The sequence below is a fragment of the Halichoerus grypus genome, chromosome 11 (genome assembly GCF_964656455.1).
Source record: "Halichoerus grypus chromosome 11, mHalGry1.hap1.1, whole genome shotgun sequence".
NCBI lineage: Eukaryota > Metazoa > Chordata > Mammalia > Carnivora > Phocidae > Halichoerus > Halichoerus grypus.
The window spans coordinates 36,060,216-36,086,676 of NC_135722.1; the positions used below are offsets into that span (position 1 = coordinate 36,060,216).

The following is a 26,461-nucleotide window of genomic DNA, read 5'->3' on the forward strand; positions in this document are numbered from 1 at the left end:
TTCTTAACAGACTGTGTTAGCTTCTTTACACTTGTGATGGTGCAGACAATGGTTATGTTCTGTAAGGAGACAGATTTGTCAAATACTGCTTTGCTTCATTAAGTGGACATCCATTTTACACTGCAAATCATGGCATGTACTTAAGTAAATTCCATCAAGAGATTTACCACATTTTTTAAAACAGTAACTATTTTTTTCAATTTTTGGGTCAAGAAGTTATTTCTGGCAGTTAATTCAATTGGAACCCCTAATGGATTTGAAGATTGTCAACACCTCCTAAAGGCTCACATAATGGTGATCTTTAAAGACAATGTTGTTCATCTTTATTTCTGCAGATCTTAGCAGAGTATCTTATGTATAAAGCGCTCAATTTTTTAATAAGAAAACGTCATCAATTATTTTATAGGAAGCAAACCCCTTATTGATAGGAGCCGGCAGCACTGTAAATTGTGCTACTAAGTATCAATAACATTTTATTATCAAGTTAGCACAGATTACATTTACCCACCAGACCTAAAACGAAAAGAAGAAAATACTGATTTTTATGATTGTAGTTGTAAAAAAAACAGTATTTTAGGATGAGCCATCAATTCTAATGGCTCTGGAATAAAGTATGAGCATACACAAATTCAAAGAAAATGGTTAAAGTTTGAAAATTCCTTGGAAAAAATGGAAACACTTCTAAAATACATACCAGTGTTCAGTCATCTTTCATACAAGAAGTTGGTGAACTTTTTCTGTAGAGGGCAAGATGGTAATGTTTTTCATTTTGTGAGCCACCTGGTCTCTGTTGCAACTACCTAGTTCTGCCATTTTACCTCTTCAGCAGTAAGGAATATATTAATGAAGGGGCACCACTGTGTTCCAGCAAAGTTGGCATAGGGCCACATATGGCCCAGGGATCATAGTTTGCCAACACTGATCTATATGGTTACAAATGAGTCTTGTACATGTCTTTGTTTCTCCAATGAAAATTTAAAGATATTTTTTAATGCTGGGTCATAAAGATTTTCAGAAGAATCATTTTCAAATTCTCCATTCCAAGATTACATTTAAGGAGGTGAAATAAAGAGGAGATACGTTCTAATTTATCACACTTCAGCAGTAGCTGTCAAATATAGTATTTAAACTACTATTGACATAATTCAGCACATGAAATTAATTTCATGTGTTAAGTCTGTCTTCACAACATTTGATGATATTGAGCATCATCTCTGGCAAATACCAATGAATAATGGTAATCTGAGCTTGTAATTTTTAATTAATAATTTTATTAATTTGGGGGATTTAAAATATTATTTTTAGCATGACTTACTTAACATCTTTTTCAATGTTGGGAAAGTGAACAAAACTTCATGAACCAACTTGATTCAGAATAATGATGAATTCAAGAGCCTTAGGCTTTACAAACCACTAAGATGTGATTTACCTGAAACTACAACTTAAGTTTGAATTCTCAGCTCAGATAAAATGCTATTTACACATATTATTTATTTTGTATCACTCAATAACTGCTGACTCTTAAAAATATGGTGGAGGCTCAGATGAAAACTTCCGCTGTTCTAAAATAACCACTGAACATACAAATAACTTTTCCTAGAAGTGTATACTCTACCATCTGAGAGATTGTGTGGTCTAGAGGAAAACAGCATTGGGCAGGCATTAGGAGACCCAGTTACCAGTCCCAACATGTTATAAATCAACTAGATCTGAACAAACTGGTTTCCTAGAATACATTCATTTACTCTTGTGTAATGTAGGAATAGGATGATAACTTGTATTAGTAGGTATGCAGGTCCCTTGTAAGTTATCAATTACTATATAAAACAAATGCAAAGATTCTTTCTCTTTCAATGCTTTGAAAGGTGGTAAGCATTGCCACTTCTAAATTGTAACTTAAGCTTTTGTTTCATTTTGTTTGCAAAAGGGAGGAGAAGGTTCTTTTAAAAATAATTATATAATTGTCTTTGTGGTCTTTCCCCTCTTTAATATATTGTCATTTCTTTCACCTTGTTGAAGCTGAATGAGTGAGCATCAAAGTGTGTTCAGCAGTTGGAAATGTAAGTATGATGCAGTGAGAATCTACATACATATATTCATCAAAACATTTCACAGGGATCTCAATACTAAGTATGCAGTGGATGGGACAAAATCACAACAGGCAACTTTATTTGTAGAATTTGATCCAAAACCCAAGAAAAAAATAAATTAAAAGCGCTGAGTCTCTATTATGTTCATACACAAAATAAATCAAAAAATACATCAGCGTTTACCATGAGATCATTTAAATGTATTCGCAAATGATTTGGCAAGGGAAACATGTGATTTACAACACGAGAAACTTCTTTTAACAACCAGAGACTTAAAAGCACTGCACTGTAGGTCACCTAGACTAGGTTAGCAAGAATGAACAAAGTGGTAGGTCCAAAAGGCAACCCCCGAACACCTTCCTCAGACGGAGACTTTGGTAACTGTCTGTGGTAAAAAAACAAAAAAACAAAAACAAATAAACACCAACTCCTGTTCTTCACCATGCTGGATGGTCATTTCATTTCATTTCGTCCATTCTTCTCCCGCAGTGATGAGTCCATTTTAAATACTTCAGTTATTATGAAGACACTCCAAATCCACAGAGCAGCAGACACGTCCATTCTGTGCACCAAGACGTAAGGGTTAGCCAACTGAGACAGAGGCTATATATCAATCAGCAGTGTGCATTTTCATATTCAAAATGACCATATCTACGTTTTGACATAAACTTCATGGATGCTACTGAAAAGTTAAGAAAAATGCTAGGGAAGGAGTGGAAGGGAGGAAGGACATATGAGACCCTCTTGAGTCCCTCCTGCTAGATCTTGCTGGCAGGATGATCTTATACCTCTGTCTGAGCTCAAACCAGCTTTGGGACTCCTCCCCCTATATTTCCAGGTTGTTTATACAACTAATTCACTGGACTTACTCTAGGTAAAATTGTTTTCAAAAATAAACCCCTCAAAGATCATTTGCCATGAACAAAGCTAATCCAAAGTACCACAAGGACCTGAAGGCAACTCCAAAATGGGTTCCAGAAAGGTTTTAATATTAGGAATAGAGTCTCTCGTGGTGACTATGAAGGTAACAGTACATGTTTAGATATATAAATTATTGGAAATTCATTAAAAATCAAGGACACGCATTAATGTAAATACACCTTTATAATCCCCCTAAATTAATCTCAAACCTGACCTCAAAGAAATACTACTAAATAACACAGTTTCCACATCCACCGGTCATTTTGTTTGCTGGGGCTGAAGGTATATATATACACAGGACCATGGTTCTTTTGCTATGTGAAGTTTGATATTGGCCTTTTTCTATTGGGGCTGAATCTGAAGATGGCACTTTCTCATCTACCTTTGTAACAGCCATAAAAAGATGAGTTGGGAACCCTCCACTGATGTCTGGAACTGAGCCAGGATTTGATAGAACCAAACAGACTAATATTTTAAATGTGCTTAATCATGGGAATCTTAAACAGATGTTTTGGCGGAGATCTGACGCTGCCTAACCCCTGCTCCGAGTCGAATGTAGTCAAAGCTCTCCCAAGCATTGTAGGGAGGAAGGGGTCAGTTTTTAATTTCAAAGACATATGAGGATCCCTCATGGGAACTCCTCTAAAAAGACAGGAAAATAATCACAATTAATTAAATCCTGCAGCAAGAGCTTCAGGTTCCCGCATTAGGCACTGTGATAATTAAACAAAGCAAACAACTTCATGGAACACTTTTTTCTAACACTGACAGTTTCACGAAAGAGCTTATAAAATTTTCCAGGATGAAAAGAGATCTTTTTTCCTTTCTTTCTTTTCTTTTTAATATGCAGGTCAAAATAGCTTAAATCAGCCATAATTGGTCCTAGTGTCAATTGTCAAAATTCTGTAGTTCAAAGGCATGAGAGAGGACTATTTTATTCCATGTTCATTTGGAGTTTGCCTCTATACACAGTGCAGCTATGATCCATTCAGACATATTAACTCCTGCGAGAAGTAAACGCCTGCCTGTGTTTTTACCATGCCCCTCAGAATCTGTGCATTCAGAAACATCAGGAATGGACCTCCTGCAGGTACTCTCTGACAACTGTTCAAGGCCTGATTGTCCTCAGGACATCCAATTACCTTGCATTTGCAGGTTGTGCAGGGAGATCCAGCCATTGTCCACACTGAGCCGCTAAGCCTTGAAATGCCATAGCTGTCCAGGCAAGTTTTTCTGATGTCATAGGCGATGTTATCAGCCAGGCAGGGGTCACTGACACAGCGGGGACAACACTCCCCTTCCAAGATGGCTGTGTACTCACAGCTCAAATTGGGGCAAGGGAGTGGCCAGCAGTCTACCTCTCCTTCCTGTAGAGAGAAAGCCAAAAATGGCTCATCCATGTCCTTATGCACAATTCTGTTCCCATAGTCCTGGGTGGGGAGGGGTGGGCAGTAATTCTCATCATTGTCCTTACTGAATGTTTTTACTTCCACCTTTACGGGTAGAATATGCTTCCTCCTTGAAGAGCTACCACAGATAACACCTCCTCCAGGGTGCTTTTGCTGACTGTCTAGTGCAGCCCAAAAAAGAGGCAGGTCCTATCCCTGTGTGCCAATGGCAGCCCATAATTATTTTTATCGTCATACTTATGATCCTTATCATCACTCTCAGTGCAATTCCAGATTGTTTTGAGCCTTTAGGCTTTGGCCTTGTTTCTTTATCTCGCTGGTACTTAGCACAGTTTGGGTCAAAAAATGCTAATCAAATGCGCAATGAGTGAAGAGGTGATAAGGTGTTGGCTAGTGTTTAAAGAGAAATTAATTACTCTCAAGGTCAAAGGGGAACTTGAAGCACTGTAATATTTCACCCACCTCATAAACTGAGTTCCTAGTATCAAATTTAAAATTGAGATTGGGCAATATCAAGAGAACTATTTCAGAATGGTTTTGAATGTGACCTGTAGCTAGGAACATCACTAACATATAGCAAGGTGTTACAGTTCAGATGGAGCCTCTGTATGTTTCAGGATCTGGCAACTGTGGCTCCATTGAGCTGCCTATAACTCTTTCTCTATGCAGCCTCTTCTTCTGTTATCATGACAAGTCATTATAATTTATGCAAACTCACGTCTAATTATTTGGTCAGCTTCACAAGACAATGGCCTTTGGTGATAGACCACATCTATCATGCTCACCATGATAGCACCCAGAGTCTAGCACATGCAAAATCTTGATAAATATTTATTAAATATGACCCACATTATACTCAAGTAATTATTAAGCTATGTGTTCAACATCCTCAGTTTTCCCAGGAAATATTAACCTTAGGGGCTGGGGATGGAAGTGAAAACACTTCTGAAATGCTCTGAAAATTTCATGTCTGAAATTAATCCCGATTCTTCTAAGTGCCTGATGACTGGCTTCTTGAAAAAGAAATGCAATTTTCCAGACTGATATGGAAGCTAATTTTTATAGTTGTATTGGGTTTATTTGCCCTTGGATGGGAGCTTGAAAAAAATGGCTTTGATTTAAATATATCTGAGTTATACTCTTCAGTAGTAGGAGTGAGTCAGAAGAATGCTTTCTATTAAGATGATCTGCACATTCACCCTGAGACTTTAGAAAATCTGATAGCAGTTTACAGTACAATTTCTCTAAATGCTTGTCTTCATACAGTATCCATAGACTAAATCACTAATTTCAGCCAGTGTTAAACTATGGAATGTAGCTAATAGGTTCCATTATAAGTTGACTTGGTTGTGACTTGGTTCCAGAAGTTATGACTTCCTCACAGATGGAACATCATATTCACTATGATTATGTTTCCCAATAGTCTTTGCATCCTTTAGAAAGCTTTGTGTGTGGTGTGATTCGAAACAGAGAGAACCAGGTCCAGCAATTAAGTTTTTTTCTCTGGACACTCTCAAATCTGATGATACAATTAGTATTTTTATGTTAAGATCCAAAACTACCTTCATTTTTTTTCTTTATGAAGGTTTAGCATCCAAAACAGAGTTTTCAATCTAGGAAACGTTATCAATAGTAACTACTGTGCACTAAGTATCTTCTTTGTGCCAAATACTGCATTTGTGCTGCACATAAATTCTCTTATCTTCAGAGCAGAACTACAAAATAGGTAGTTTCCCTTGTGTACAATGAAGGAAAGAACGATCGGTGCATTGCGAGGACTTGCCCAGATTAACAGCACAGAGCTAACACGTGGGAGACGTAAGATTGAATTCTTGGTCTCTCTGACTCAATCCCTGATATTTCTGCTACGTTCTGTTATCTTTCCTATTGAAACTTTTAATGGTTAGATCCCAAGAAATCAAAGATTGGGCTCTATAAGAACTACAGGTCCCAGTCAAGGCTTTGAAGACTTTCTAATCATGGGGGGATTTTTCTTGATCTGGACTTGCCAAAAAGTAGCAGTTGTAAATAACCCAAGTTGGGCCAAATCTGACCTATGAATACATTCTTTTTGCCTTCTAAATTGTTTTTTGTTTTGGGTTTTTAAAAGTTTTAATTCCAGTATAATTAACATACACCGTTATATTTGTTTCAGGTGTACAATATAGAGATTCAACCCTTCCATCCATCACCCAGTGCTCATCACAGTGCCCTCCTTAATCCCCATCACCTACAGCACCCATACCTGCCTGTCTCTGTATATTGCTTTAAATAGTAGAATCTGAATGTCTTCAGGCAGAGCATTTGCCCCTTAGTAGCCACAAGAATTGCGCTCCCTGAACAGGATCGCAAATAGCAGGAAACTCAAGCCCATAGGCAACTGAGTTAGCAACCTTTCCAGGGTAAAGGGATAACAGCCTGTCAGGGAAGCTGACATACCAGACACCGGCACTGCTGGCAGCTGTGAGTCCAGTTGTCTCCACTCCGATAGAGCTTGTGTCCATTTTGATCTAAACATTGACTTGTGACCCTGGTGTCACACTCTGGGCAACAGAAAAGGTCAACACTTGGATTCCGGCAATCACAAGCGGTCCGGCGGCAGAATATCTTTCCGTCCTGTTTAGAAATGAGGTGAAGGAGGTTACATCATTAGGGAAACAAGGTAGCAGCACTACGAAAAGCAAGCCTTATAAACACTCTACAGAGCACACAGGAAAGATTTCTTAGAGTCAAAGTACTCCCCTGGCCACCTTTCATTTTGTTCAAAACAGATGCACCCCTTTCCCTGACCTTGCCTGCAGAGCAGCCCGCGTAAAAATGGAGATATTTCTAAGTTTAAAAAAGTCAATATGTTCTTTGAAACTCTTTTTTTCCCCTAAATGTTTCCCCAAAAATCACATTTCTAAGTAAAATTACAATTAAACTAAGCAGTTAAAAATGCATCTATGCTCAAGAACTTGTTTGAGTGGAAAATCATGCTACTGTATTTTTCCCAATTCATAACGATAACACGAAACACATTCAAAGGCATTCATTGAATTTTATCTCTGTCTCAACTCTGGGAGGATGTCTGACTATACCCTTTTTACAGAAGAATTAACTGAGGCCCAGAGATGCTAAATGATTTATCAAGTATGGAGTTAGCGATCTCTAAGGAACTCCATCAGGGCTTCTGGTTTCAAAACAATTTTTCTTCTACAAGACAGGCTTTAGGTGGCTTATTACAAAGGGCTCTGATTAGGTGCCACCTTCCACCTTGAGGCAGTTACCCAAATAATAGGCCCAGTACAATTTCTGGAGTAATGGCCCTGAACACTCATAAAGACTTGAAGTTCAACAGCACTCAAACATTAAGACTGCACATTTGCAGCCTGTCCCCATTATACGTGTGTTGCTCACAGTAATTTCTCACCTCAGACAATAAAGACGCTGAAAATGTAAGGTAAGACCTGTGGCCACCATTTATGGTTATAACTGCTTTGCTGAATATTTACACAACCAAAGACTCTCAGAGCCAGTGGTACCTTAAAGGACACATAACCAAGCCCCCTGGACCTATACTGAACCCTCTCTAGAGCAATCATATTCAAAAGTCATCAAGCCTGTGCTTGAAGCTCTCCTGTCTCAAGGAAGCCACCACTACGAAAGGCATTCGAAGTATATATCTCTGTTCATGTCTGAATGTTAAAAACTGGACTTCTTGTTGCCTCTATCCATTAATCCTTGTCCACACCCATTGCTAGTCACAGAACTCCCGGTCCTTTCTGTCACATTTTCAACTCTTTTGTTCTTAGAAGACAGCATTTATGTCTCCACTGAATCATCTCATCTCTGGATTAAACATCTCTAATTTTTTGACCAGTCCCACTAGTTTTGAGTCTCTTCACTGTTATAGTTGCCTTATCCTCAACAGTTTCAAGTATTTCCAATAGTAGTAGTAGTAGTCGTCATAATAATAATAATAATAATTAATAATAATAATCTACCATAATTTTAACACTTATTTTGGGCCATACATTGTGCTAAGCCTTTTATATGCATTAGCACATTTGGTCTTGATAATGCTGTGGAGTATGATTTACACTTGATTTCTCAAATCAAATGGAAGGTGGCACCTAAGAGAGCCCTTTGTAATAAGCCACCTAAAGCCTGTCTTGTAGAAGAAAAACTGTTTTGAAACCAGAAGCCCTGATGGAGTTCCTTAGTAAAGAACTCCTGAGTAAAAGAACTAAATATAATTTTTCAGTAACAGTCTGACCAACACAGTGAATTGGGACTCATGGTCACTTTCTTTAATGCAGCCTGATTTCAATATTTACTTCCCTACTTACTAAGGTTATGTCATGGTGTTGATTTATATTGAGCTTAATGAAGACTAAAACCTCATTAAGCCCTATCCCCATCTTGTGCACTCAGTTATCTCGGGGTAGCAAAAATAAAACCTCATGTTTATCCTTACTGTACTGCACCTTGTTAGGTCCATTTCATCTCTCCTGCCTGTCACAATGTTTTCTAAATGCTGTTTCTGTCATCCACCATAGTTTGTCCTCTTTCACAGCTTTATCTGCAAACTTGATGGACCTGCTCTCGGGGTCTTCATCTACTTCATCGATAACAATGTTGAATAGGACAGGGCTTGCTGAGACAAGTTTACTGTCAGCAAAAGCGGAAATCTTTAAATGCTTTACATTTTTTATGGAGGATGGAAAGGAGACATGCTGGTTAAGTATATAATAACAGGATGAAAAATGTTTTTCCTCAAAGCGTGTGCATTTTCTCTATTACTGTAAGAAATGACAGGAAATCATAATTTTCCAAATATCAAGGGATGAAAGATTATACAAACATACACACACACTCTCTCCAGTTAAGCAGGTGAATTGAGTCAGAGATAATTAGTCTGGACCAAGAACTGTCCAGATTCTAGGCATCTTCCAACAATAGGCCTTTATTCTAACTCACTAACATATTATGCTTGTGTAATCATTGCCCAGAAAGACTCCTTAGTGATTCATTTTAGCCAAGAAGTTAAGAAAAGTAATGGTAGCTACAATATAAAACCATTGGGTCAGCTCAGCTACTGAGGTCACAATATTACTCTCCCCAAGTATAGAAGGCCTGGGCCTCAGAGCTATGTCCACAAACCATATCAAACAGGGACAGTCTTCTAGAAGGGGTTACTGTACCACAGGCAATGAAGCCCAATCAGAACGCTGTGTTTCTCTCCTCATGTGGGGATTAAAAGAATGAATGAGAATAAGTGGATAGCCGCCAGGGTTAGTGCAAAATAAAGCAATTTCATATCTCATCAGTTATGTGAAAATGCCAAATAGGCCCCTCTTAGTTTCTAACATATTTTAGAACAATGGCTATGTTCATTTTGCCTTTTGAATTACAGAGTAACTGTCAAGAAAATCATTTTTAATAATGAAAATGTCACAGGTGGCTCCATTAATTCAGTGATAATGTCATTACAAAACCTCAGCTCACAGAACACAACCACGCTAGAATCCAAACCTGGCAAGGAAATGGAACTCAGGGATGGTGAGTAATCCTTCTCGTGGTACATGGTACATCTCTGGGGTCATTCCCAGAGCTTGACCTCTGTCCCAGCTGGGGTGGTCAGAACAAGCCCCATTTACATGCCAAAGATGTATTTTCCCACCCTTCTGCGGTAGAAGCTAAATGCTTTTCTGCAGTTTTATAATGAAAGCTCAGCTATAAACAATTAATAACCACTGTAATATTTAAATTGCCCTGAATTTTAAGAAGCAGGGACAAACACCTTCCTAGCAAATAAAAAATGAATTTATTCTTATAATGCCATGGAAAGTTATAGGTTTTATATTACAAATTACACATTTTATTACTGAATACTCGACACACTAATTTATTTACTCCAGATTGCAAAATACCACTTTTTTTTTTCCTGCCACAGTTTGGAAACTTTTAAATCAAGAAGGTGGACTTAGGTAAGATTATTGATGTAAATTGAATAATAATATAACCTGGGGTTTGGCAAACTGATGCCTACAGTCCAAATTCGGCCAGTTACCTGTTTCTGTAAACAAAGTTTTAATAGAACACAGCATCCCTCATTCATTTACATATTGTCTGTGGCTGTTTTCATCCTCTAATGGAAGAGTTCAGTATGTGAGACAGAGACCGTCTGGCCCTTTACAGAAAACAGGTTTTGATCTCTGATATAAAGGGTAAAATTAAGAGTGGTACTCCAGACCCACCCATCTGTTCTACCTTCTCACGTGCAAATTTATTGTGGTGTGCTATCCAATCTTCTTTACAAAATATTAATTTTGCCTCCAGGTTACATCCCACAACTAGTCCATTAGCCCTCTCTAATTAGCACCTCTCTAATAAAACCTTTAACAGTCATTGAATCCAACTGTCTCATTTTAATGAAGAGGAAATCAGGTCCAGAGAGGGGAAAGGACTTTTCCACACAGCAAATTAATGACAGAATAGGAACTAGACCTTACTCTGGACTTCTATAGCAATGATTTTCCAATATGCTGCTTCCTTGTATCATGAGGAGGCTGAAGGGTAGGATAAAAGGACTTCACACAAACTGAAATCAGAAGGATTCTTGGGGCGACAGTTCTCAAAGTGTGGTCCTCAGACCAGCAGCATTAGAATCTCCCTGGAACTAGCTAGAAATGCAAACTGTTGTGCTCTAACCCAATCTACTGAACCAGAAATTCTAGGGGTAGGGTCAGTGATCAACATTTCACAAGCCCTCCAGGGGATTCTGGTGCAAGGGAAAGTTTGAGAATGTCTGATCGAGAAATAAGGTAACCCAGTCCGTTGGGAAATTAGCATGGCATAACCCTCAAGGTTCTGCAATGAAATGCAGGGCTTGGAACTGCACAGTGGAAGTATGAAGTCAGGAGGGATGGAAAAGAAGACCCTCTTCCTTGACAGGACCACTAGAGTTTTGAGGGGAACTAAACTTGCCACTTTGTTCCTCTTTCAAAGAAAAGGAAACACAATCTTAGGGCTTGCACAGCCAATTCCTGCCATCAGGAACATCCTAGCCAGGAAGGTATTGACAATCCTGCTGGTTAGGTTCAGAGAGCGAAGCAGAGCATTTTTCTGAGTAACCTGCAGGATTTCAGAAAGCTAACCTCTACCCTGGCCCCAGGCACAAGGTGCCTCATCCCTGTTCTTCACTCTATGAGTGAGTGCCACATGGAGAATGGCAGGGTTATTTTATTGTCAGCCCCGTGCAGGTAGAGCTTTCTTCTTGCCTGAAGGGAACCCATGAACCTGTTCGGTTTCCCTACCATGGCCACCTTCCTCAGTTTCTGGGCAAAGGCTTAGATGAGGCCAGGTCAAATGGCCAGCATTCCAGACAATCTCCTGGCAAAAGTCCTCTCCACTTTACCCTCCTTCTGTTTATGATGACATGGAGGGCGACTGGTTATTATTTATGGTATCCATTTCCCTATCCACCTCCATCATTGCCAGAAAAACTCAAGACGTGGTATTGTTCGAGTCTTCAGTATCACATGCAGTTTCAGGATGAACGCCATTCACATTTCAATTAAGAAAGCAAACAAATAAAACAAAACAGTGCTGCAGGAAGTAAAGAAATGAAATCTGGCCTGCATAGCATGTTCTTTTTCTGCCACTGGATTTTCTAGTTACTACTAATAGTAGCTGTAGTAGGTAAAGGTGCAGGAGTAAATACAGTGTCTGACCTTTACCCAGTGTGCACCGGCCTAACTTGTAAACCCTGGCTCTTTCTTTTGTCAGTGACCTGAAATCTTTTGCCCAAGGAAATGGGGCAGCTAAGTCTCAAACGTGCCGCTCTTGAGCTTCTTTTCCGCCCACAGAATGAGGGCACACGTTGCCACAGAGGCGGAGTGTCTGACATTACAATTCATCAGGACACATCACTGAATTTCTGTGTTATCTTTCATGTGCTCTTACCTCTCTATCCCTCATTCAGGTTCTCATCTGTACTCTCCTGAAACTTTACTTCAGCCTCAGTGGTATCTCTCCATTTAGTTTTGATCTCCTCAGTCTTTCTATAGCGCTGTCGATCAGACCTTGATTGGGCCATGCCAATCCTAGACAAAAAGTCACTCATGATCCTCCGCAGCCCATAAATTAAGTCTAAATTCTATCGTTTGGCTGTATCCCTAGCCTTTATCTCCAGGGTTATCATCAGCTATCCCTTTCCCATACTCTTCTTTTTTCCTGATATTCTAAGCTCAGCATTTGCTTCACATTTTCCTTATCAGAATATATGTAATGTTTCTGCCTCTTTGTTCTTCTCTTCCCTCTGTTTGGGATTCACTTTCCTCACATCTCTCATTGGCTAAATTTCTCATCCTTGAAGGTCTCACTCAAACTTCACCTCCTTATTGCTTTCTGTATCTTCTGAGGATAGGGTATATTTCCCCTTTCTATGCTCCTATAACAAATTGTTCATGATTCTTCCAGGGCATGACAGGTGATTGTTTATGTATCTATTTGCCTGTTCATCTCCATAATCAACAATACAAAGATGACCATTACCTATAGTCATACGAAAATGCTGCAGTTTCCTAGAAGCTAATAAACCTGAGACCTCTCTCTCTTCCCACATAGCACAGGTAGAAAATAAATATGTCTTCCTAAAGCCCTTGACAAATTTATAAATGGAAGAGCCAGAGATGGGTATCTGTGAAAAGAAACTGGGCTGTAACTAAGATTTACGGGTCAAGCTCAGAGAGAGAATCATTTTTCACTCTGGGTATCTGTAGTATGGATAATGCTGGAAGAACATGGGTTCCAAGCAATTCAGCAATCTTTCTGTGCCTAATCAACTAAGTGGTCTAAAGGTGCATAAAAATCACTGTCACTATCAAGGAAGCATATGGAATCTAAACAGAAGCCCAAATCCATTTGTGTTGGCCTGGCTTTATTGTTGAACTCCATTAAGTCGTGGATATGTTTCAAGACCTCTTTCAACTGGCATGAAACACCAGTAGCTAACCTGGTGTATTGACTCTTAAGGCCGGGCGGTGGGGGGGGGGGGGGGGGGGGGAGTGGTCTTTAAAATAACTTTGACTCATTTTTGGTAAGTGATTACTTATAGACAGCTCTCTGCAAGGCTCTGAGCTGAGTACTTCAAATATACCTTTATCTTAGTTCACTCTCACAGCAAGTGTGTCCGTAGATATTAACCCAGTCTTACTGATAAAACCCTGGCTTGGAAATGTAAAATATCTTGCAGATTTCACAGAACCACACCCAGGCAGAGCAGTAGGGCTGGGAACCTGTTTCTCTAAGTGGAGACCTGGGAATTTTGTCATGGATATCTTAGTTTCACTTCTTCACCACTTAACTTGTGTGAAACGAGTTTCTGTTTCTTCTGTAAAGAGATACTTATATTTACTTCATAAGGTTGTTGTTAAAGTATGAGGGGACACTTACAGTGCCAGACACATGAGAAATGTTAGCTCATTTCTACCTCTACCCTTATGACAGGAGGAAGATCCTGGGGTGGAGGAAGGAATTGCCCAAAAGTATCTATACAGAATTATCAATGACATTGTTCCCCTTACTCTCTCTTCCACACCAGGTCTCTTCATTTCCATGTGTCCTTTAAAAATCAAATTAAGACTTGACTTTAGATAATATATGGCTAAGGTACAGGAGAAATTACGTTGGGCTATACTATGTACTATCACTCAATAGTACCTATTTAAATGTCCACTTTCATGGATGTCCCAATTATTTATCACAGGTGTTTCATCTGCTTCTTGTCATGGTGAGGATGCCCTGAAATTATATATAGAACCAAAAACTAGGGTAAGACTTTGACAAGAATTTCACTCCAACTCTACCCTTCTACTATTTATCAACCCTTTCTGTTGAATAACTTATATATATTATATAGATAGATATATATACACACACACACACACACATATATATATATAAAGTTAAAATTTTTGTGCTGTATTTTATACCTAAATGGAATAAAATAACACAACTAGATGATAGAACACCTCAGCATAGGTGTTCAACCTTTTCATGTAAAACTTCTGTTTCAAGAAAACTTTAAGAAAAAATTCCTACAGTTACGTGCATAAAATGAATGGACTAATGCTGGTGTACTCAGCCCTATAGTGATATTCAGACATCTTGAAGCCCGACATTTTTAAGCAGGTGTTAGATGGGCTGAAAACCTTGTGGAAAAATGCAATTTGTTGTGTAATCCAGGTTACTTTTAAACCATTTAAATATTTAAACCTTCAAATATGAAATTGACCCAAATTACTGCTCTTCTTATTGTAAAGAATTCAAAAGGATAATTTGTATGTGATGACATACTAATCTTATTTCAATGTATAATATGCAAAGAAATGTATGCATAATACCTACTGTAAAGTCAATGTAGAAATACCAGCTGCTGGCAAGAAAGAAAAGAGAAAATCCTGGAAAGGATTTGAAAGGTCTACATGAATAATGATTTTAAGCCCCAAACTGAAAACATTTTGGAAAGGGTGAAAGAGGAATACTGAGGGCATAAATGTCACTAGCAGGCGTTTCCAGACTTACAGAATTTCAGAGCCAGAAAGAACTTCTGCAATCATCTAGCCAATCTTCTCATTGTACAGCTGAGCAAAGAGGCTTTAATGCTAAGTCATTTGCTCAGGGTCACAAAGCCACTTATTAGCAATGCCAGGAATAGAATCCAGGTCTTCTTGTTCCTGGTAGAATGCCTGGAAGTTCAAAATTCCAAGGAGTTCAAGGGAAGGGAACAGAACCCAGGAATAAGAGTCTAAGGTGAGAAAGGTTGATTTCTGGCTTTGTCAACTTTTAAATTCAACTTTCTTCTAAGTCTAAAGGAGGGAGATGATACTCCATCTTCCAAGTATAATATAAGAGTCATATAGCAGAGTATTTATTTTGAATACTATCTAAAGAGGCTTATTGTCCTTGGATAATATAAGCCCTGGGTCAAAATATGAAGATAAAAGGATTTTAATTCAGTGGCTAAAAAAATCTATGAATAAATACACCAATTTCACCGTTAGCATGCCAGTACATGTTTTATTTATAGTCTCCATCTGAAGGATAATCTTGAAACATCAGTTATTAATCTCCTTATGATATGACAACCCTGTGTATGAGACTGAGTGCCTTCTGACTTCTTGCTTGTATAGTTTTTCTTTTTTTCTTCATATTCATAAATTCTTTGATTCTTCTTTTAATACATATTCTACCAACTAAAGCATACAATGTAAGAAGTATTTGTGAGTTCCTAGCTCAAAGGTTTGTCCCCCACCATAGTCTGCAAATAATTGTTCCACTGTCTTTTTACATATTTGAGGAAAGTCTGAAGCCAATCTGAAATTTCCCAAGATACTCTGACCTTATCTGGTCCTCATGCTTATGGAACTAGTGCTGGTCCTGATGACTTTATACTGACTGGTCTTGTCCTAGTAAGAGAATCCTTTAGGTGTACAAATCACAGTCATCCTTCTCTTTTGTCTATAAAATTGGTTTTGTTACATTTGTTGTATTCTCTTCAGGAAAGCCCACTGTGTGCTACATTATTACTGTCAGATTCCATATCCATCATGTAATCATGTTTCTTCTCCACCTTTCCCCCTCAAAATCGATGGGTTTTCCCCCCATCTCCATGGCATCAGTACAGGTTTGATCCCAAGAAGCTTCTGAGGTAGGCTTCATATTGCATAGCTTTTCCCTTCAACTCATTCTCCAAGAGCCACTCTCCTCTTTCTCTTGTTTAATGATCTTGCCTTTTTGCCTATCTTGTTTGAGCTCTTGCTTTAATTTGAGGGTCTAGAGAAGTTTTATCTAAATTGTTTCTTCAATTGTGTGATCTAATTTTGTTCAAGTGGGTATTAATCTGCACTCCCCACCCCAATTTTTGTAATATTTATACCTCAATCCCACATTAGTTTTTTTTTCATGAAGTGAAGGTGGTTCTATCCGAACTTGCCTGAGAATTTCATGATGCCATCACCCTGCCATCATCCTTTTCTCCTGATAACCTAAGCATTGTTCTTTTTAAATTTCTAATTGAAGAATAGTTGACATACAATATTATATTAGTTTCACATGTCCAACATATTGATTTGACAACTCTATACATTACTCAATATATAAAACACCACAATACCACTATACAATACCACAATAAGTATAGTCACCATTTGTCACCATACAACATTATTGACTACATTCCCTATGCTGTACTTTTCATCTCCATCTTATTTATTTTATAACTGGAAGTTTACACCTTTGAAACTCCTACATCTATTTCACCCATCTACCCAACTCCCAATCCTTCAGCAACCATTAGTTTGTTCTCTATATTTATGTTTCTTTTTTTGGTTTGTTCATTTGTTTAGATTCCACATGAGTTAAATCATGGGGTATTTACCTTACTCTGACTTATCATAACACTCTCTAGGTCCATCCATGTTGTTGTAAATGGCAAGATTTCATTCTTTTTATGGCTGAGTAATATTCCATCGTTCCATATGTGCGTATGTATACCACATCTTCTTTACCCATTCATCTATTTTTTTTTTTTTAAGATTTTTTATTTATTTGACAGAGAGAGACACAGCGAGAGAGGGAACGTAAGCAGGGGGAGTGGGAGAGGGAGAAGCAGGCTCCCTGCGGAGCCGGATGCGGGGCTCGATCCCAGGACCCTGGGATCATGACCTGAGCAGAAGGCAGACGCTTAACGACTGAGCCACCCCGGCACCCCCTACCCATTCATCTATTGATGGACACTTGGGTTGCTTCTATATCTTGGCTATTGTAAATAATGTAGCAATAAACACAGGAATGTGTATATCTTTCCAAATTACTGTTTTCATTTTCTTTGGGTAAATACCCAGTAGTAGAATTACTGGATTATATGGCATTTCTATTTTTAACTTTTGAGGAACCTCCCTACTCTTTTCCACAGTGGTTGTACCAATTTACATTCCCACCAACAGTACATAAGGGTTCCCTTTCCTTCACATCCTTGCCAGCATTTGTTTCTTATCTTTTCGATACTGGCCATTCTGACTAGTATGAGGTGATATCTCATTGTGGTTTTGATTTGCATTTCCCTAATGACTAATGATGCTGAGCATCTTTTTATGTGCTTGTTGGCTAACTGTATGTCTTATTTGGAAAAATGTCTATTCAGGTCTCTGGCCATTTTTAATCAGATTATTTTTGGTGTTTAGTCTCAGTTCTTTATTTATTTTGGATATTAGCCCTTTATCAGATACATTATTTGCAAATATCTTCTTCCATTATGTAGGATGCCTTTTCATTTTATTATTGGTTTCCTCTGCTATGCCAAAGAATTTTATTTTGTAACAGTCCCAATGGTTTATTTTTACTTTCGTTTCCCTTAGCCTTAGGAGACATATCTAGAAAGATGTTATTAAGTCTGATGGCAAAGAAATTACTGCCAATGTTTTCTTTTAAGAGTTTTATGGCTTCAGGCCTCATATTTAGTTCTTTAATCCATTTTGAGTTTATTTTTGTGTATAAGTTTAAGAAAGTGATCCAGTTTTATTCTTTTGCATGTAGCTGTCCAATTTTCTCAACACCATTTATCAAAGAGACTGACTTTTCACCATTATATATTCTTGCTGCTTTTGTTGTAGATTGACCACTTAAGTGTGGATTCAGTTCTGGGCTCTCTATTCTTTTCCACTGACCTATGTCTATTTTTGTGCCAGTACCATACTGTTTTGGTCAATATAGCTTTATGGTATATCTGAAATCTGGGATTGTGATACCTCCAGACTTGTTCCTTCCCAAGATTGCTTTGTGGTTCCATACAAGTTTTAGGATTATTTATTCTAGCTTTATGAAAAATACTATTGATATTTTGATAGGGATTGCACTGAATCTGTAGACTGCTCGACTCTGCTTCTTTTAACAGTAAGCCTTCACCCTTTGTTGGCTTATGTAATTCTGCTATTATGTGATTTGGTTTTATTTGAATTTGAAACAAGAGTATGGTTAAAGAGCCAGGATTTATGTCCCAGCCTTGATTTTACTTCATAGTCTTCAAGTTGATGCTATTGTAATCCATTTGGATGCTTAAGTACTGAAGCTATTTCTTATGAAATTAGAATAAGACACTTTCAGATGCAAATAATGGAAAGAAAAAAGCGGGGTCACATATAAGTTTGTCTTTTGGGAATGTCCTACAGAATTTTATTTAGGATTTTTAATTTAGCTCCTAAATCCAGGCCTTCCTCTCCCTCTACAAGCTCTTGAAGCTATGCTATTCATGAGTAATAAATGCAACTGGAAAATAAACCAGCCAAAGATTTATGTAAAGAAATCTTCCTGTACTTTATTCATTAAGAGGTGGGGGGTGGGGGTGGTAGAGGGGAGTTATATTAACAGTATAGGATTACAAGGATTATTCATCTCTTATGGCAATTTCAAATTCTCATGACTTTGGAGAGATTTTAAGGGTCAAAGCAGAATATATCAACGTACACTGTTTGGATTATTAGCATGATTAATTAATGAAACTTTGGTAAGTTTAGTGATTGGTAAGTTCCCTCCCATGGGCTTAAATAAAACAAAAACTAAAAAATTTTGGTTTCATACTCTAGTCAAAGACTCAACTAAAATATCTTGCTTATTCCAGGGGCTGGGGCCCTATAAAACCTAAAAAGGATTTGGGGTCAGGTTGTTGTTCCTCATAAGTTTGGGGAAAACACTATTTTCTAGAGAACTAATAAAGGAATCCATTCTTGTTTTGCTGGCTGAATGGAGACCTAATTGCCAACCCCTTCCACAAAACTTCCTCAACGATTCTAAACCACAACACGCTTTTCCTTTGCTAAAACCTTTGCCCTTTGAGTCAGCGCCCCACACGATCATTAATATAGTACAAAGTTTAGAGTTTGAGCTCAGTCAAGTTGGATTGACTGCTTAATTGGTTTTAAATATATCAACAGGTATCCATCTGTAGAGTGTTATAGCACATGTGGCCAGATAAGAAAACTATGAAATTTGGGGCAAGCCAGTAGAATTCAACTCCCTGCTTAGATATTTATATCCTGTGATATTTAGGGCACATTATTTGCCCTAAAACTTAAAACTTTATCTTTTGAAGCTGTGTTATAAGAATTAAGTGTGATGCTGTTTTTAAATTACAGAGTGCTTAGAACATAGGAGGTACTCAGAAAAGGGGGTCACTGGACCTATGTTTGGATGTGTGGAACTAGATGAATACATAAGATAAAAAATGAGCTTTATGGGGTGATGATATAAACACTTGGTTTAGCTTTCCTAAATAGGGGCCCCCAGGTCTTTTGGAGGTGTGGCAGACTTGAAGGCAGGTGAATGAACAGAATGACTTTTCAACTCTGTTTCCAGAGAGAACTCTGAATTTATCAGGACACCAGCTCCCTAAGAGGCTACTAAACAAGTCATTTCTCATGATTCCCATGACCATAAAGTGCAAGATTAAAAAGTTCCATCCCAAAAGACATAAAAAATACAATGCAAGGGCTACAGTAAAGTAATATCAAAGGAAAATGAATAGGCAAGATCAACAAAAGAAGAAATAAAGCACAAGGAAATCAAACATTTTAATAGGCCCATTCTGCAAAACATAAAGCAAAACTGGGTGATGACAGAATTTTATTTTCATAAGCATTAAACTCACTTTTCCAAACAACTTAATGTAAGGAATAGCCAGCCCAGCAATGCGAACAGAAAGAAGATATCATTTACCAGAAGGCCTCATACTATCATTACCATTTGTTCAAAATAGAGGTCCACCTGTCTCTGACCACTGGAAATAAGCCTGTGAGCCTTGCTTTTCTGGATGATGTCACCACAAAAATGAGCAAGTTCCTGTAGGTGATCATTTCAGGCAAAGAGTAGTTTTAATCAGCAAGTCTGTGTATGGGATAAGGGCTCATTAAAGCTCTCACCCAACCAGCATGAAAGGCACTGCAGATTCTCGGTGGGAGGACTAACATTGGCTTCTCTGCCCCACTCCCTCTGTGCTCTGCTGTCTCTTCTCAACTACACACCTCACTTCTCACTAACAGCATGATCAATTCAAAACAGGTTTGCCTGCCACTCAGCATCATCATTAGCTGTAGCATGGATCAGAACAGGAGAAGTCTTTTCAGAAACTACAGGAGACCCACAAGTCAACACCTGGGGGAAAGAGGTGGAGTGGAAGAGAAGAGAGTGAAGGAAGGAAAAGAACAGTTACAATTCCTGCTGCACTCTATTAGCCTCACCTTGCAGGAACAGACAGAACACCTGTCTTCTTTCAAGGTCCACACCTGTCCATTGCGCTTCAGTCCTCCTTCATGGGGGCAGTCGCCAGAGCAGGAGGGCCCAGAGGGACAGAGGCAGTCAAAGCCCCCTGCCAGGTTAATGCAGGCAGAATCATTCCAACAGGTATGAGTTCTTAAGGCACATTCATCAATGTCTGCAATAAAGAAGGCACAGAGTTTAGAATCTAGCCAAGATTGTTATTAGAAAATAGTAATCCTTTACAATAGCATTGATTAACATTGCTGAGCATTTACCTTGTGCCAGGTACTGTGCCAAGCTGTTCACATGCATTATCTCATTTACTCTACAAAGCAGCTCTGTGTAGGAGCATCTTTTCTTATCTCTATTTTGCAAATAATGAGGCTGAGGCTCACAGAAGTGAAATAACATGCCTACTGTCATATAGCTAATTAGTGGCAGGTCTGATACTCGAACCTGCAGCTGTTGGACTCCAATCACTAAATTATCCAGTAGCAGCTCTAAACTAGTTTTAGGATATTCTCAAGAACTATACCATCCAGAGGTCATAAATAGTGCTAATTCATTAACAGTGTAGATACATCCTATGGAGATCTGGGTCTTTTAGTAAAGGTGTGAATAGATTAGCCACTGAGTAGGAACAAGTGGGCAATTAGGACAACCCTGAGCCAATTAGACTGCCCATCCTGGTAGGTGTCTTACCTAATCGAATCCCCTCCATCCGAAGGGCCAAAAGCATTTTTGTCCCCTCCCCCCCCACACACAAAACCATCTGAGAGCTATCGTATGCATGGCATGGATGCTGATGGAAGACACACATATATTTTGCTGTTTTTGAATGACAGCTAAATATGGAAGGAAAGCATAAATCCAGTCAGCCTTCCCTGACATTCAAAGCTTGAGTGACCTTAACAACATCCCAAACACAGAGCTGTCCAGTTCTGGTTTGAGCTTTTTCCCGGTGGGCCATCTATTACCACAAAAGGCAGCCAATTCCATCACTGAATAACTCTTTTAGAAATGTCTTCCTTAAATGGAAATGGAATCTATTTTCCAGTTACTTCTACTTACTGGTCCTAGCTCTGAGACCACTTAAGAAAAGTTTACTTGATTTTTCTTATCTCTGACAGACTTCACACTACGTAAAGATACTACTGGTCATATGTCTGTTGGAGTCTTCTACTCCACTGATTAATCTACTGCCATGTCCTTAAAATATCCTTCAGATGATGATAACACTGATTCCAATACATTTTTACCAAGTCTTCTAGGCACAAGGTTTTTTTGCACACTGGGTATTATAAATGTTGATGATGACATGTAAGACACTGTCCTTACAACAGTGATAAGGATGAACACAGGAGTACACAGAGATAACTATTGGTAGGCTTCTGATTGGGGGGGTTAAAGATTTATTTATTTGAGGGGGGCAGGGGCAGAGGGAGAGGAGGAAAGAGTCCTAAGCAGACTCCACACGGAGCATGGAGCCTGACCTAGGGCTCGATTCCACGACCCCAACATCGTGACCCCAGCTGAAACCAAGAGTCAGTGGCTCAACCAACTGCACCACTCAGGTTTAACCCCCTCTAGTTAAGTTAGATTAAGAACAGTATAAATTAACTTAATCTACATCCTAAATTTTGAGTTAAATATGTACAAGGTTATAGGCATTTGGTTAAGGGTTATAGCTAAATTAAAGAAAAAATAACTGTAAGTGGTCTTTTCTCTTAAAGTACTCAAAGCAATAAAGTGCTTAAAAAGGCATAATATCAATTTTACTGGTAGTACGCTGTCCTTATGTATTGTTTCAAAGTTTTTCAAAGCTTTTCCATGAATTATGCCATATGATTGCAAGATGGAAATAGTTATTCCAATTTACAAAAGAGGAAACTAAGGCACAGAGATGAATAAGTGGTCAGACATCTAGTACCATGCTGGAGCAAGGGATGTATCCTGGGCCTTCCAACATATGCAGGAGAGTTCTTTTCTGTGCCAACTCAAGGTCTAAAGTCATCTTTCAGAATACTAGAATGTTGTGTGATTTTATCTACTTTCAACTATTTACCATCTAGATATTGCAACTCATTTTCAAAGATAAGATCTTACATGGATCCTCTTTAGTTGAAATTCTGAGAATATAATGACTCAAAATTTGCTAGAATTTTGAAACTACTGTGACTTAAAAATAATGAGAAAGAAATGACCTATCTTTCCTTGCTGACTGCATTCACTGTTACTGGTATAAAACTTGGTTTCACAGCAGAGGTACAAAGTAGAAAGTGTTACGGAGTTCATACAATATTTTTAGAAGCTAATTTATTCCAAGATTTGTTTTTTGTCTTTGTCCCATCTAATGTAGCCTCAGTAAAGATATTATTATATGGTTTCACTTATTTGTGGAACATAAGGAATAGCATGGAGGACATTAGGAGAAGGAAGGGAAAAATGAAGGGGGGGAAATCGGAGGGAGAGATGAACCATGAGAGGCTATGGACTCTGAGAAACAAACAGGGTTTTAGAGGGGAGGGGGGAGGGGGGATTGGTTAGCCTGGTGATGGGTATTAAGAAGGGCACGTACTGCATGGAGCACTGGGTATTATACGAAAACAAAGGATCGTGGATCACCACATCAAAAACTAATCATGTATTGTATGGTGACTAACGTAACATAATAAAATTTAAAAAAGATATTAAATTAATGAAAAATGATTCCTCCCTTGAAAACTGTGGAAATGAACCCAACTTAAATTACCTAGATCACAAGTCAACTATAATCTGACCTCAGTTACATCTTCACTGTTCCTCATCGTGCCCGTGTTGTTCTCAACACATTTGACCATAAGGTGCTCCTACCTAGAAAACTTTCTCATCTCCCCAATCTTATTCCTCTAACTCTTCCCACTAAAAGTAGCATTGGATGTGGGAATCAAGTGACCCCTGTTTGAAACCATGCTCTTCCATTTAATTGAGTGCTTACTATGTACAAGGCATTTTACACATGACTGTATGTCTTTGGTCACATTATTTAGCCTCTCTGACACTTATTTATCACCTGTTTAAAACCATACCCAACTAGTTTATGTTATTTATTTATTTATTTATTGAGAAAGAGGGGGAGAGAGAGAGAGAGAGAGAGAGGGAAGGAGAGCGGGGAAGGGGCATGGAGCCTGGAGCCCGGCTCAGTCTCACAACCCTGAGATCATAACCTGAGCCAAAATCAAGAGTTGGAAGCTTAACCAACTGAATCACCCAGGCACCCCAATTTATGGTCTTTTCAAAATAAAACTGCAGATAACATAAGAACTCAAATATTTGTTTCTTGACTTAAAGAACATGGATATTTAAGACAAAGTTCAAGCCCTACCTCCTCAATTAAGCATCTCCCAATATTATGCCAATTCATAGTAATCATTCACCTCCTTGAACTCTCATTGCAGTGACAATGTTGGTGGTATATCCTATCTTGGAACAATACTAAAGTGGTATGTTTGCATTATTCTCACTCCTCGGTTTTTGCTAAAGTGATAATTAAAATATTCAGTCTTACACTTCTCTCATCACTTACAATCTAGTTTGGATGTCCAGGAGATACAGATAGAAAGTAAATTGATAGATAAACTGATGGCTCATCACACATGTAATCATAAAAAATAAAATTCAGATTTCTCTGAACTCTGTCTTAGCTCAGCTCTTCACACTTGTCCCTATTGCCTTAGCCTCCTATCTGGTCTCCCTGACTCCAGTCACTTCTCACTCTAATCCCATGATTTTTTATTGTGGGCTCAACAGAAACATCTGAGGAGCCTTTAAAAAGTACTGGTGCCCAGGATCACTACCACTAGACTCTAATTTAATTGGTATAAAGTAGGATCCAGACTTCTGGGCTCTGTTCAGCCAGATGAGAATCACTACTTTAAATATCTTTCACAGGGGAGGGTGTTCTAAAAAGCAAATTTGTCCATGTCACTCCTCTGCTTACTACCTGTCAGTAGTTCTCTGACATTTATAATGGAAGATTTAAACTCCTGGAATATCATATAAGCCTTGATCTAACATTTCAATTGTTAGCTTTTGTCTCATCGCCTTTTTGTTCAAAAGCAATGGGTTATCCACAAAGAGTTCATGTTGTTTCCTCTGTCTGTGCCTTGGACATGCATTTTCTTATTATGGGAGTGCTCACCCCATCCCTACTCTACTTTTTTTTAGCCTGTATGGAATGGGTTGACATACAAATTAACTAATTAATAAGGTAAGCACTTCCCTTCCTATGCTATCTTCATTCCTGTGCAGTCTTCAAAATCAGGATCAAGCATCACCATTCCTCATTCTGCAAAACAGTCACTATTGACTCTACTTTATCCGCAATGCTATCCTTGCATTTATCTCTTAGGAGTTACGTATTTAATATACCCATCCCCATAGATAGAGAGCGAGCTCATTGAGGGCAAGGACTAAATCTTTTTTCCGTTTTCTCTCCTCAGTGCCAAGTACACCAGAATGCATTGTGGCTGTACAATGTATTTATTTAACTTACTTAAATCTAGGAAGTCTATAAACTCATTACTATTATAAAGCCTATTTTACAAAAATTTGGTCTTATGGGTGTTCAGTAAGCATAAGACATAAATGCAACCTTCCCCTTCAGGGAACACATTTTATTGTTGAGTTTTCATCTGGGAAAGCCCATAAGTCTGGTTCAAAGTACAGTAACTATAGCAAAATAGTAACCACACTGAAATAGGAAGGCAACCTTCCTTCTTCCCTCCCCACTCCAGTTTCCTGCCAAATGCTTGAGGACAAGGACAAGGAAGGTCCACTAACAAAGCACTTGAGAAATTGTCTGGAAGAGTAATTTCAAGATTCCAACCAGTAGCTACAAAAGGATCTTTAACTTATGGTCTTCTCTAAAATCATCTCTAAATTGGCAATTAATGGCCAACTATAATCTGATTTTTTAACATTTGGTTATTTTTGCATTTACAAAGTTGCAAGCATATTGGCAGTGTTTTCCTCTCATAAATTAAGAAACCTGAGCATAAAGATGAACACACCTAGTGTGTGCAATAAAAGCAGGGGACTAAATCTGGATTTGCTTTTGCTTCTCCAAAATGAAAGGATTTCACAGTTGAATATAGGACCATATTGCCTACAGAGTTCCATGTAATTGCTTTACTTATGACACAGAAATCTAATTCTGCTTCCATGCAATTTAACAGATTTATGGAAAGCCAGATGTTAGCAATTATGGAAACCGACATCATTCATATTCTTGGTAATACAGACCTGTTTGCTCTGCACAAAGCCAACTTAATCTATTATACATATCCGAAGGCATCCAAAGGGAAGAGGCACCCTATTTACATATTGCAACTGTTGTTCTCTGCTGAGCAAACACAAAGACATTCACCCATGATACTTACCCAAATCATCTGACAGCCCTCCAATGACAAAGAGGCAATGAAACAAAAATCAGGCAAAATATTCCACACTCAAATCTATAATCATTAAAGTGTACTTGTTTTTTCTTATTGTAAGTAATGGCTTTCTGTGATTTCCTTGTGTTTCTCCTTGTAAATTCATTATTTAAATGCTCCATGCTCAGATGAGAATTTCCTCAATAAAATTCTATGGCTAAGCTTACATTAGAACTAATTTTCTTGCATTGACATTTTCACAATTTCTGAAAGCTGTTATTATTGTACTCAATTTTGCTTTAAAAAAAAGTCTGGTCGTGCCTAGTCA

The 26,461-nt window shown here is 38.3% G+C and overlaps 1 protein-coding gene across 3 annotated transcripts in view; it reads right to left on the reverse strand.

Annotated features, from left to right (window-relative positions):
* Nucleotides 1–2,142: 2,142 nt before the first annotated feature.
* Nucleotides 2,143–26,461, reverse strand: part of NELL1 (neural EGFL like 1) — a 792,671-nt gene continuing 768,352 nt past the window's right edge. For all 3 annotated transcript variants that reach the window (XM_078058301.1, XM_078058300.1, XM_078058302.1), the window contains 4 exons: nucleotides 20,701–20,894; nucleotides 6,860–7,036; nucleotides 4,154–4,378; nucleotides 2,143–2,652 (listed from right to left, as the gene is read on the reverse strand). In XM_078058301.1, coding sequence (XP_077914427.1) covers nucleotides 2,602–2,652; nucleotides 4,154–4,378; nucleotides 6,860–7,036; nucleotides 20,701–20,894 — 647 coding nt within the window. In that variant the 3' untranslated portion in view covers nucleotides 2,143–2,601. The remainder of the gene's footprint in view (nucleotides 2,653–4,153; nucleotides 4,379–6,859; nucleotides 7,037–20,700; nucleotides 20,895–26,461) is intronic.